The 13,464-nt window shown below is 33.3% G+C and overlaps 1 protein-coding gene across 1 annotated transcript in view; it reads right to left on the reverse strand.

Annotated features, from left to right (window-relative positions):
- Nucleotides 1-2,261: 2,261 nt before the first annotated feature.
- LOC143251223 (uncharacterized) overlaps nucleotides 2,262-13,464 on the reverse strand; it is a 126,616-nt gene continuing 115,413 nt past the window's right edge. Inside the window, exons 3-4 of the mRNA XM_076502669.1 lie at nucleotides 9,009-9,144; nucleotides 2,262-4,139 (exon numbers count right to left, since the gene is read on the reverse strand). Of these exons, the coding sequence (XP_076358784.1) occupies nucleotides 4,030-4,139; nucleotides 9,009-9,144 (246 nt within the window). The 3' untranslated portion in view covers nucleotides 2,262-4,029. The remainder of the gene's footprint in view (nucleotides 4,140-9,008; nucleotides 9,145-13,464) is intronic.

Genomic DNA, 13,464 nt, shown 5'->3' on the forward strand with positions numbered 1-13,464 from the left:
CGTCTCTCACATGTCGAACAGTTCCTATACTAATATATCTCAAGATGGCTGGTATAGGAAATCGTTTATTAAAGTCAAGTTGAGAGCAACGTTTCGATCTTATTAAGCTGAAGGTGACTTAAGAATTCTGAAACTCTGTTCTCTATTTTAATAAAAGTTTTAATACCCATACCAGTCGTACTGAGATACATTTTTAGCTCAAGTAGGTTTCTCACCAGTTAAGAACTGGTAACACTAGTGCTTCACTCCAGGTACGACTCAAACACCACACACGGAAGGTTCATGTAGACTAGAAGTGACGTGTGTTTTGTTTCTCTGAATCACGTGTTGAGCAACGTGACTTTGTAGTCTTTTCAGAAAAACTATGAGAAGGATAGTGAAAGAAAACGCGCTGCTCATGAGAGCACGTGAATTTTTTTCAATGTTGACAGCTCAACCTCTCTGTACTACGTAACGAGCAATACAACTCAATCTATGTTAACAGTTAGCAAAGATTATTAGATTGTTCTTAAGCACAAACCTGCACAGTGGACTCACTATTTTGTTCTTAGGGCAGAGATCAAGCCCCAAATTTCAGTATTATAAGCCTTCTAGCTTACCAGTGAGCTACTGGAAAGCATATTGTAAATTTTAAATTCTGGTCAGAATTTTCGCCACTGTAAGTGTTCTATTAAAACTGATCTTCGTGAAAAACCATTATCTTGCATACATAAGTGATAAGAAGATGGCCTGTGATTCTTTGTCTGATATGCATAAAGAAAATACATAAGTGATAAGAAGATGGCCTGTGATTCTCAGTCTGATATGCATAAGGAAAACATGGTTATTTAAATAACATATACTGTCATAAAGACATGACTGGAATGAATAGGACTTAAGCCTTTATGCTATACACACAAAGATAAACATGGTGGTTTTTTCCCCATTTGACAAATACTTTAATATAAAGACACAATATATATTACCTGATTATGTCAATAATTCCTATTGATTGTCCCGTTATGTCATTGGTAGGTGTAAGCAGAGCAGGATTATTTATTAGGCACAATAGCACAGTGTTTAGGGCCTATGAAATTTTAATCCAGAATTCATAATTTATATATCTATAATCCATCTAATGTTTGGTATAACTTATACAGTTGTTAGGGCCTACGAACAGAAGATATCTAGGCCCTACGATTATCTTGATCCGGCACTAGGTGTGAGGACTTGTAAAATATCAGAATTCGATACTGTTAGTGGACTGAGCACAAATAGATCATTTTATAACATTATGCTCGCCCCCTAGTGGCACATCGATATGTCTCTGGACTCACACACTAAAAACCACGTTTTGATAGCCGAGGTTGGCAAAGTACAGATTTGTTCTTAATTCAAAAACAACAATACCTTTACACTTATAAACAAACTAGTTAATCTGTCGCCCCCTCTGATGGTAATCATCTTACTAAAATATGTAAGAGCATTAACTTTATAATATGTATTTGCTACGAAGTGTGATATGCACATTTAGAATGATCAGCATCTACAAAACATGTCTCAACTATGAGCATGTAAAACATGGAGAATCATGTTGAAATAAAACATTTTATAACTAATAAAACCAGGCTGAAATAGAACATTCTTACGGCTAGCAAAAACATGTTGAAATAAAGCATTTTTATAGGCAGTAAAAACATGCTTTAATAGAATATATTTCCAGCTAATAAAACCATACAAAACAGAACATTTCTCTAGCTAATAAAACCACACAAAATAATACATTTCTCTAGCTAATAAAACAAAGCTAAAATAGAACATTTTAAACAGCATGTAGGATTTGTTTGTTTGCTATCTATACACAAAACTACACAAAAGGCTTTCTGCTCTGCCTACTACAGGCATCTGTCGTGTAACATCCTACCAAAACCGAATGTTTTCTATTTTCTTGTCACGATGTCGAACGAAGGTAACATATGATGTTGGAAATTAATTTTTATCTTCGTTTTTTAAGACGTTTCGAACAGCTTATGTTGTCAATATTCCTTGTTTGTATTTAGGATAAAAACGTTTTTTCAACACGTTATTAAACAGATGAATTATCTTTTGTTTTGTACTCCCGTATCAATAAATTACTTCTGGTTCAATGGTATCGTCATTTGTTTGCAGTAAATTAATCATAAAGATAAGAACTCAGACCACACACTTAAAACACTGATATTTTTATTGTTTTAAAGAATGTCTATTGCAGATCAAATATATTCCCTTTTCACTGACAGTTACAAATCAAATTTAAATGTTTATCACTTGAAACAACAAAGAAATTTTATGACGATAAAAAACAACACAAACTATACATAATAAAGAGAAATAAATATTTAGTTGATTTGGCTATAAATAGAAAACCATTATGTAGCTAAACCAGTGCCACTGATCTTAGCTTCAGTTCAACTTTTACAATTGAAATTACTTAAAAAACCAAACTTCTAAAGAGAAGTTGTCTTGATAGGTTAGAAAGACGCGATAATTAAATAAAAGTCGCAACTTGTTTTTAAAGTTATTACATCAGTAACACAAGAGTATTTTGACATGAAACGCGATAACTCATGTCAGAAAACAAAACTAAAACCTTTAACCCGATTCGAGCTTTAATTTCCAACAATGTCAGCAATCTCCAGTCGTGCTAAGTTTAAGATAAGAATGACATTTAGATTAGCATTAGGTTCAACACGTTTATATTTATACATATATTTCTGTTTTAATTTTTAGAAAGCAGGTGTGAGAGAGGCAAGCTTTAGTTTTCTCTAATTCACTTTGTTTAACTTTTAATTTTTTTTAAAAACTCATTTGGAGTCCACAAGTTGAAGGTACCACTAAAAGCACTTTGATCTTAAGTGCTTATTTGAACTGTATTTTCTTACAGATTGAGTTTCTAACATAGTTATTACTAAGTGTTGTTGATTCAAAGGGCAAAGCAGTCCAGCTGACGATGGAAGAAGATGGTACCCCTTCCTCATCTTCCATCACTAGGTAATCTTCATACAAATATTGATAATATTAGCGTTTATGCCTAAAATCTGAGATAATTATAATGTGAACTGCAGATGAGTTTTATTAATCTGTCGATTATGTGTTTAAAATCAGAGGTGTGTTAAAATAACTGGTCAGATAAATACTTTGTCTCTCAGAAGTACTGCCGTTTAGGTCTTTCGTCTAATACTAGAACTCGTCAGTTAGGCTTCAAATTGTGAGACGTTTGCCAAATACTGTACACCTATTTGTTTGTAAAACAAATTAACAACTTTCCACTTTTAAAGTATTGTTTTACTGGTAAATATAAGCTGCTTGTTTGTGTTTAAGTCAACGTCATCCAGTCATGTTTCAACACGTATGCCAGTGTTTCTTATGAAACGCCCAATTAAATCACGTCATCCAGTTATGTTTCAACACGTATGCCAGTGTTTCTTATGAAACGCCCAATTAAATCTTTGTCGAATGAATGCATGGAAAAGGGGAAAAAAGCCATTAAACTAAAACCTTCACATAAACAAACAGAATTCAAATACTCTCTTAGAATTACATGTTAAATATAACACATTACACGTTCTGCTTAAATATAACACATGATCATTGCTATTAATAGCTAATAGATTAAAATAGTTTACTTCGCCACACAATACAATCAATTGGAACAACAACTCACATTTTTATAGATAGCAAGTTTCGAACTAAATGATCGTTCAATTTCCAAACAACCTCGTTTTCCAAGGTGCTCCTTCAATATCCAATTAGTAAGAGAAGCAAAACGTTTCTAGAACAAAGTTCAATGAATGATTTAATGTCATATTCAAACCTTGGAAATCTTTCTTCATGTGATCACTAGTCTTTCCTAATAATCACGTAAAACATTCAATACTCTTTCAGAACCAGTTTCACTCCTAGATAAAAGCGAATTACGTGATCCGTTTTAAAGTCACCCACAAAGCAATTTACCATTTTTGGTCTAACTACTGTTAGTTTTAATTTTTGCTCGTAAAAATAACAAAAAAATCATCCCAGTTTGTAAGTCAGGTATACGTTTAACACACAACTGAGAAGAAGCAGTAAGACACCAGCTCCACCTGACGGATGTTGAAGACAGCTAGCGGTTCCAGTGAACTCTGTAAAAAAAATTAAAAATAAATATTGTTTCCTACGTGTTCATTACTCAATAAAATTACCAATATAAAACACTATTACTAGAATTTTTCACATTTCGATTTTTACATCAACTCCTATTGCATGTGTATAATGTGGAAATGCTAAAACAGACTTTTCTTAAAGACCACGAAAGATTCTTAAAAGATGAAAATATATCTACGTTGAATTTTTCATTAGTCAGCGGGTCAGAGTAATTTAAGTTACAGTAGTTAACTGGTTAGGGTTACTTAAGTTACATCGTGTGTTACACCTTACATTAATCAGCTGGTCAAAATTACCTGAGTTACACTGTACGTTACATCTTACATCAGTCAGCTGGTCAGGGTTACGTGGGTTACTTGAGTTACATCGTATGTTACACCTTACATCAATCAATTGGTTGGGGTTACTTCAGTTACACCGTATGTTACAACTTACATCAATCAACTAGTTGGGGTTACTTGAGTTAGACCATATGTTACACCTCACATCAATCAACTGGTTGGGGTTACTTCAGTTACACCGTATGTTACACCTTACTTCAGTCAGCTGGTTCGGGTTACTTAAGTTACACTACCGTATGTTACTCCTTACATCAATCAACTGGTTAGGGTTACTTAAGTTAAACCATATGTTACACCTTACATCAGTCAACTGGTTCGGGTTACTGCTGTTCAGAATGTGAGTTACATTTCGGTTAAAACAAAATCTTACTTCAGTTTTCCGTAACTCTTATTACTGTCTCCATGAGCGTAAGTAAACTCTGTGTATTACATATGTATTTTCCCTAGCTGTGTGTATAAAATTGAGTACAGTAAAAGCTATGTGATGTATCAACTTTTCCTGACATTTGGCCATATTTAATAATTATACCTTCCTTATCACTGTTCGTGCGAATTTCAATAACTTCGACGACATTCCTAGGCTCGCACTTCAACAAAGACAATAATATAGAAAATAAAACATTCATTTTACCACAAAGCATGGACACCGCACTGGAGAACCAGAGACTCGCCGACTAATGCAGCCAGTTTGTATTGTTGGAAAAACAATAAACATAAGGAGGAGATTATACGATCAATGCGCACGTGTGTATGTGTTTGTAAAAAAAAGGTTGAAGCAGTTGTTGTTTGTATATGGAATTTACAATAGGGAATACAAAAATATTCAGCTGTAGATGGAGGAAAAATATTTTTCGCCAGCTTGTATAAACTGGTACTTAGCTAACTCTATAAGACATCCACTACGAAGTGCTTTAAAGATGATTTCTGCCTTTATGAAACTCGTTTATCTATCGTAGTTTGTTTGCTGCATTTTTACGTCGCCACGATATAAAGCTTGGAAGTATTGTTTGTTTGTTTCGAATTTCGCGCAAAGCAACACGAGGGCTATCTGTGCTAGCCGTCCCTAATTTAGCAGTGTAAGACTAGAGGTGAAGGCAACTAGTCATCACCACCCACCGCCAACTCTTGTGCTACTCTTTTACTAACGAATAGGGGGTTGACCGTCACATTATAACGCCACCAGGGCTGAAAGGTGGAGCATGTTTGGGGCGACGGGGATTCGAACTCGCAACCCTCGGATTATTAGTCGAGTGCCTTAACCACCTGGCCAATGCTGAGCCATTTGAAAATAAATAGATCCATGTAACTTGAATAAACATATACCACTGTATCGGACGTATTATTAAGAATAACTGATTGACAGAGATATATGTCGCACATATTGTATAAAAGGATATTTGTTAGAAAAAGATGTCAGACTCAGATGATAACAAAGATATATGGAATCTATTATCCTGGACTATATCCATGGATACTAGTCAGAGGACGGTGTTAAACTGAAGAGAAAACAGCATATAAAGAATCCAATACCTTAGACTATATACATTTACGCTAGTCAGAGGACGACTCCATATTTAACAGAAAACAAGGATATATGGAATTTAATGTTGTAAAATATATACATGGATACTAGTCAGAAGACGACGTTAGACAGAAGAGAAAACACTGAGTCTAATATGCTGTACAGGTTTTTTGTTGGAATATAGTGTGTTAAAAACAGTTATATGATTTCACTTTATTTTCATTGTTAAATAACAAAATATGATTTTTTAATACTCTTCCATAGGTTTAAAATACTCAAAGTGAGAATTCTTTAGTACTATTTTACCATAAAATACCTGACGTAATCTACTTGTATCTAATGTAATAACGTAATACCAAGCACACAACAGAGCGCAAATCTCCGTCAGGAAACGTTGATCGTATTAGGCCCTCAAATATTAAAAAGGAATGTGTACATACGTCCATTGTCACCAAAGGATATGGACCATTATTGTCAATACAGTGAAGAATAATATTCTATATAGGACCGCTAGGTTCCATCAACATCCGATCACTGTGTAAAAAATTGGTCACCATGTTAACAGATAAGAATGTCTTGGATTTTGGTTATCTTTCTGTGTATTAGAATTTGACCTCGACCTGCCTAAAATAGGCTAGGTCTTATCTAAATGTATACTAGCTTTCCTTCAAATACAGTCAGCTGTTCGTTGGCGAAAGTGATGAAATGTTACTGTGTTCGATATATACAGTTTCTTACAGAGGCCTAAATGAATTAATATCAAAGGTATGAAAACATAACTCGGTAAATTGACACACTCTTAAAATCTAGTCATCGAATGTGAAGATTCTATCAAATAACGCCATGAAGTGCAATAAATAGAACATGTTTCAGCACATATTTGGATTTGGTCTGACACCGAACGTCACCAGGTGTTATTGGAATTATGGCCAATAATATCGCCGATAGTTAGATTACTGTATGGACAAAACAATGCATTGTAATATTTTGAGTAAGAACGTAATAACAATTTATTTAATTAGTTCTACCCATTATTAACAAGCTGTTTTTCAATTGTGGTCTATGTTGGTCATAAAGTAATATTAATAAATTGTTACTTATAACAAGCTGTTTTTCAATTGTGGGCCATGTTGGTCATAAAGTAATATTAATAAATTGTTACTTATAACAAGCTGTTTTTCAATTGTGGGCTATGTTGGTCATAAAGTAATATTAATAAATTGTTACTTATAACAAGCTGTTTTTCAGTTGTGGGCTATGTTGGTCATAAAGTAATATTAATAAATTGTTACTTATAACAAGCTGTTTTTCAATTGTGGGCCATGTTGGTCATAAAGTAATATTAATAAATTGTTACTTATAACAAGCTGTTTTTCAATTGTGGGCTATGTTGGTCATAAAGTAATATTAATAAATTGTTACTTATAACAAGCTGTTTTTCAATTATGGGCTATGTTGGTCATAAAGTAATATTAATAAATTGTTACTTATAACAAGCTGTTTTTTCAATTGTAGGCTATGTTGGTCATAAAGTAATATTAATAAATTGTTACTTATAACAAGCTGTTTTTCAATTGTGGGCTATGTTGGTCATAAAGTAATATTAATAAATTGTTACTTATAACAAGCTGTTTTTCAATTGTGGGCTATGTTGGTCATAAAGTAATATTAATAAATTGTTACTTATAACAAGCTGTTTTTCAATTGTGGGCTATGTTGGTCATAAAGTAATATTAATAAATTGTTACTTAACACGGAGATTCTGTACTCTTGTTTTCATGTTCGTTCCGCATGTTGTGACGTATTGATAAGCCCTCAGAACATTCTATTACTCTTTAATAAATTGTGATAACAATTTCTTTTTATTAAGCTCTCCATGTGAAGTTAAAGTGGCGATTCAACAAAGCACGTAATGTATCATAGATAACGAAGTAAAGTAACAGCCACTGTTACTCATACAGTTAGGGTTAACTGATAAATTCTAACTTTGCAAGGAAACCGTAAAAAGTCAGCTATCTAATGATAGCACCACTGAGCATGCTCAAAATAACTAGAGTTAAAAAATAAATCGTAGATGCGTTGCTGTCTAACTGATAAGTTTACAAAGGTTTAGCCATACTATTTTAACAGTTCGAACAAGTTCACCATACGTTACATGTTACTGTGCCACAATGATAGGGCTGAATCACATATTTGGTTTGGTCTGATATTGTTGTGACACGAACCAAATATTTTATGAATCAAAACGCACTTGATATATGTATATATACATTTCACGAATAGAGAAACCGGTAAAAGTTTAGAAAATAACGTTTCGTTGGCTACTTCTATTCTCTTTTCTTTTAAAAAAAAAACACAAAAAACCTTATTACACATTCTGAAGATTGGTTTGGTTTTGAATTTCGCGCAAAACTACTCCAGGGCTATCTGCACTCGCCATCCCTAATTTAGCAGTGTAAGACTAGAGGGAAGGCAGCTAGTCTTCACCACCCACCCCCAACTATTGGGCTACTCTTTTACCAACGAATAGTGGGATTGACCGTCATATTGTAACACCCCCACGGCTGAAAGGGCGAGCATGTTTGATGGGACGGGAATTCGAACCTGCGACTCTCGGATTACGAGTCGAGTACCTGAACCACCTGGCCAGGCCGAACCCGTAATTCTAAGGAATATTCTGTGTTAATTTATTATAAGTCCCATAGAAAAATGCGTATTTTTTATTAAAAGTGGTACAGAATACTGAAATGTTTTATAAATTCTGCTGAGGTTATTTGTACTTCTTTCTCAAAATTTACACAGAATGATACAGAAGAGTTTATTTCGTTTGTGAAATTTTGTTTAATACTTTTATATAAATACTACAAGATTGTACGTATTTTTTTCTTTAATTATTCTGTAGAAAATGTTTTTATAAGATTAACAGAATGTTGTGTTTTACAGTATATTCCATGACGACCTATCATCTTATCTCTCAGACTTACCTTCTACAGACATGACCTTCTCAGCTGCCGCTGTCCTAAACAATGGAGCATCTGCCGAAACTTCACATCTGAACTTCCCTCCTGTGTTTCTATCAACGTTTTGGATGTACACAGACTGTCGACTGGATCGAGTGAACTGTGAGAGAACAATGGATTGTTCGTTTTAAAGATCTAAGAAATATTCATTTAACTGTCCTACTTCGATCAGAAGATCGTGGTGTTTTGATTACCATATTAATGTTTATTTCCATGATCATTGAAAGTCCGTTTTGTTCAGACTTAGAACGCTTAATATACATATATGTACATGGGGTGGACAAAATCGTGGCTTCATTCAAAATGTTGTTATAATTTGTTATATCCTACATTAGCTAACATAAAAATATGTAAAACTATATGTTTTTAGAACGTATTCGACGAGATCTGTTCAAATATGATCCCAAATCCTAGTTTTAACACTGACTATCGTACATGCCCGAACCTTTTATGATTTTGTTACATTTTATCATACAAAGTGTTGTACACCTGCTGTAGTGTTTTAGATCTCCTTGTTCTAATCAGCCTGAAACTCAAGATGACACAAACCAGTTTCACAAGTTAGTATTTAGTAATCAATCCCTTGTATTTCAGTACTGCTTCACATCAACATGACATGCTTTCAATGTGTTTGTACAGATGGTCCTGAGTGATTGACTGTCATCGTTCTTTGAGTTCTTCAAAATATTCGTCTTCTGAGTTTAGTTTGCTATCCTTCGTTAATCGGATTAACATAAATTTTCACTCTCATTGATATCGGATGATTGATCCGGTTATCCCATAACATCAATTACGGTTATCCCATAACATCAATTATCTTATTAAGATATCTATTAATGACTAAATAATTAGAGAGAAACTTGTTTTACCGTTTTGTAGGTTAATTGGAACAAGAAAGTCTAAGTAACTTCAGCAGGTACACAACACTTTTTATGAGAAAATGTGACTAGAATCATGGTAACTTCAGATATGTACCAAAGCAAATGTTAAATTAGGGTTAGATTATATTTTGAACAAATCTCATCAGGTGTGTCCTAAAACATATATATTTTTCTGTTATCTAATAAAAGACATAATAAATTAACAACAAGCTCAGATGGTGCACTTTTATCTCTATTCCTTGTATGTATCTACATAAATGAACTAATAAGTCCTAAAGATGCTGAAATTCGTTTCAGAAGGAAAAATAAGCGATTCAAACATTACTTTAATAATTTATTAAGTTGTTTTTTACGATATAATTTTTCCTGCTAAAGTTACTGAACTATGCAGTGTTTTATTATGTTTAATAGAACCTATGAAATGAATAGTTACTCACTAATAAACGTCTCACAGTCATGTAAACCTGCTTTGCCTATTTAGGCTTACCTTACTATCAAATTCTGCAAATTCTTAACTAAGTAGTTTTCAACCTATACCACACACTGAGTCCACATACAATGAAAAACTATATTGGAAAATCCATTTGCCAGGTAACAAACACACTGCTATTGATTTTCTAAACGAAACTGAATAAAGTACATGAAAACTACTGTACGATTATTAGATAAGACAAATTAAAACTATTGTTTAGCCATTGGATAAAAGATATTGAAACTACTGTTCGGCTATTGGATAATAAATATTACAACTACTATTTGGCTATTGGATAATAAATATTACAACTAATGTTCGGCTATTGGATAATAAATATTACAACTACTGTTCGGTTATTGGATAATAAATATTACAACTACTATTGGATAATAAATATTACAACTACTATTGGATAATAAATATTACAACTACTATTTGGCTATTGGATAATAAATATTACAACTACTATTGGATAATAAATATTACAACTACTATTTGGCTATTGGATAATAAATATTACAACTACTATTGGATAATAAATATTACAACTACTATTGGATAATAAATACTACAACTACTATTGGATAATAAATATTACAACTACTATTAGATAATAAATATTACAACTACTATTGGATAAGTGCTACTAAACTACCGTTACTGTGTGTAAAGTTGAACACATGACATTTACGTGATAACAATTACGAAAAATCTGGTAAAAATAATTCACTTAGACAGAACTGTAGCTACAAACTTTGTTTTAAGTAAAATAATCATATACTCTATGATCTAACAATCTTATACTGTGTGACCTAAGAATCATATACTCTATGATCTAACAATCTTATACTGTGTGACCTAAGAATCATATACTCTATGATCTAACAATTTTATACTGTGTGACCTAAGAATCATATAGTGTATGATCTAAGAATTACATACTATATGTTCTAATCACACACAAGAGAACCATTGCAATTTGTCACTGTTGGCCATTAAAAATACGTCTAATTTCATTACATAACCTTGTTTGTGTCTTTTGTCATTTTTGTGAATCGAAACTTTATCACATCAGAACTATACGAGTTTTATAAAACGTTGTCCCTATGTGTTAGTATATCGGCTTTTTAAAGATATATTAACATTTCTCTACTACTTATGTAACAAGTTACTAATGGATTATTGTCACTGTTGACTACACGGACCTAAGTAACAGACGAGTCTTTATAAATAAAATAATCGTTGTGTCTCTTTAACTATCAATGATTTCATTATTTTTCTTCTTTTTCGTATAGAAGAAAGGAAGTCAGTTCTTTAACAACCAAAGTTATAATCGAAGTAGAAACTAACCGACAGTAGGGCTAAAAAATAAGACTGTGACTTTAGGACTAAATCTCTTTTGTTTATTCAGTATATTTGTAGGGTTTTAATATTACGTGTCTTTTTACCTTTCGTCCAGTTTACTAGATGTACTTCAGCAAGGTCTCCGAAAGCTTTCTGTTTCGAGAGTAAATAAAACCAAAATTGAGAGTACCGGATGTTTCTATTGCTTGCTTTTAACGTTCATAATTCATGCTGTTTACTAGTCTAACTATTTTCGTGATATTTGGCAAGCGGTCCGGCATGACCAGGTGGTTAAGGCACTCGACTTGTGATCCGAGAGTCGCGGGTTCGAATCCCCGTCACACCAAACATGCTAATCCTTTCAGCCGTGGGGGCGTTATAATGTGATGATCAATCCCACTATTCGTTGGTAAAAGAATAGCCCAAGAGTTGGCGGAGGGTGGTGATGACTAGCTGCCTTCCCTCTAGTCTCACACTACTAATTTAGAGACTACTAGCGCAGATAGCCCTCGTGTTGCTTTGCACGAAATTCAAAAGAAACAAATTTAGTAAGCACACGTTGTACTGACTCACGACTACGCAGATTGCAACATAGTCCATACCTATGTAATAGAACATCCTTAACGTTATTTAAGCCATGCTGCAGTCCATATGTAATGATAACGGTCTAATTGCACTTTCGATCAGAAAAGAGTTGGCGGTTGGTGCGATTGACTCTCTGCTTTCTCTCTTGTCCATCAATACAAAAGTAGAAACAGCTCTATATAGACAGTTCTATTGCAGTTGTTCGTGAAGTTCAGAAACAATCAACGTGATAAGTGTAAAAGTTTTACCTAGATCTTAGTGCATACTTTAACTCACGTAGCACATAGCTGGATAGCTTAAGACAGTCGAGTCATTATTCCTGCATACGTAGCAGAAAGAAAAAGAAAATTCCAATGGTCATCTAGATGGTCATTAATTTATTCTCCATAATATCCTGTCATACGTTGTATATCGATCTACTAGCTGTACCAATGTAGAATATATCTCGTAGAACAGTTCGTGGGCTACGTTACAGGTCAGGGTTAGTTAACCAAAACTTTTGTCAACTGTCAACTCCTTTAATTAAGTTATGGCGGGGCTACGAGTTATTTTCTAAGTATTTTCAATTCCGCAAACCATTAATTTTATCAAAGAATCTTCAATATTTAATTCTAAGATCTGTCTTTTTGTAAGTAGTAAAAATATGATGACAGTAATAATGTCAGTCAGTACTGATTAGGTAGTTGAAACCATAACTGCAAAAAAAACTATTTTAAAAGAATCTTGTACAAATCAAAGGGTTTCTAATAAATCATGTGTGTGATATATGTTATTGTTATGAATCAACTACAGTTATCAAGTCTTGCCACACTCAGGGCTAAGTTTATTATTCTATCAACTATATTCATCCAGCGTTATCCGTATTTGGTGAATGTTTGCTGTTCTATCAATCATAGTTGTCAGTCATTATTGGTATTTGGTGTTATGTTTGTTGTTCTATCAACTATAGTAATCTAGCCTTATCGGTATTTGGTGTATGTTTGTTCTTTTATCAACTATAGTCATCAGTCCTTATCGGTATTTGGTGTTATGTTTGTTGTTCTATCAACTATAGCAACCTAGCCTTATTGGTATTTGGTGTTATGTTTGTTGTTCTATCAACTATAGTCATCAGTCCTTATCGGTATTTGGTGTA

The sequence above is a fragment of the Tachypleus tridentatus genome, chromosome 5 (genome assembly GCF_004210375.1).
Source record: "Tachypleus tridentatus isolate NWPU-2018 chromosome 5, ASM421037v1, whole genome shotgun sequence".
In the NCBI taxonomy this organism is placed as follows: Eukaryota; Metazoa; Arthropoda; class Merostomata; order Xiphosura; family Limulidae; genus Tachypleus; species Tachypleus tridentatus.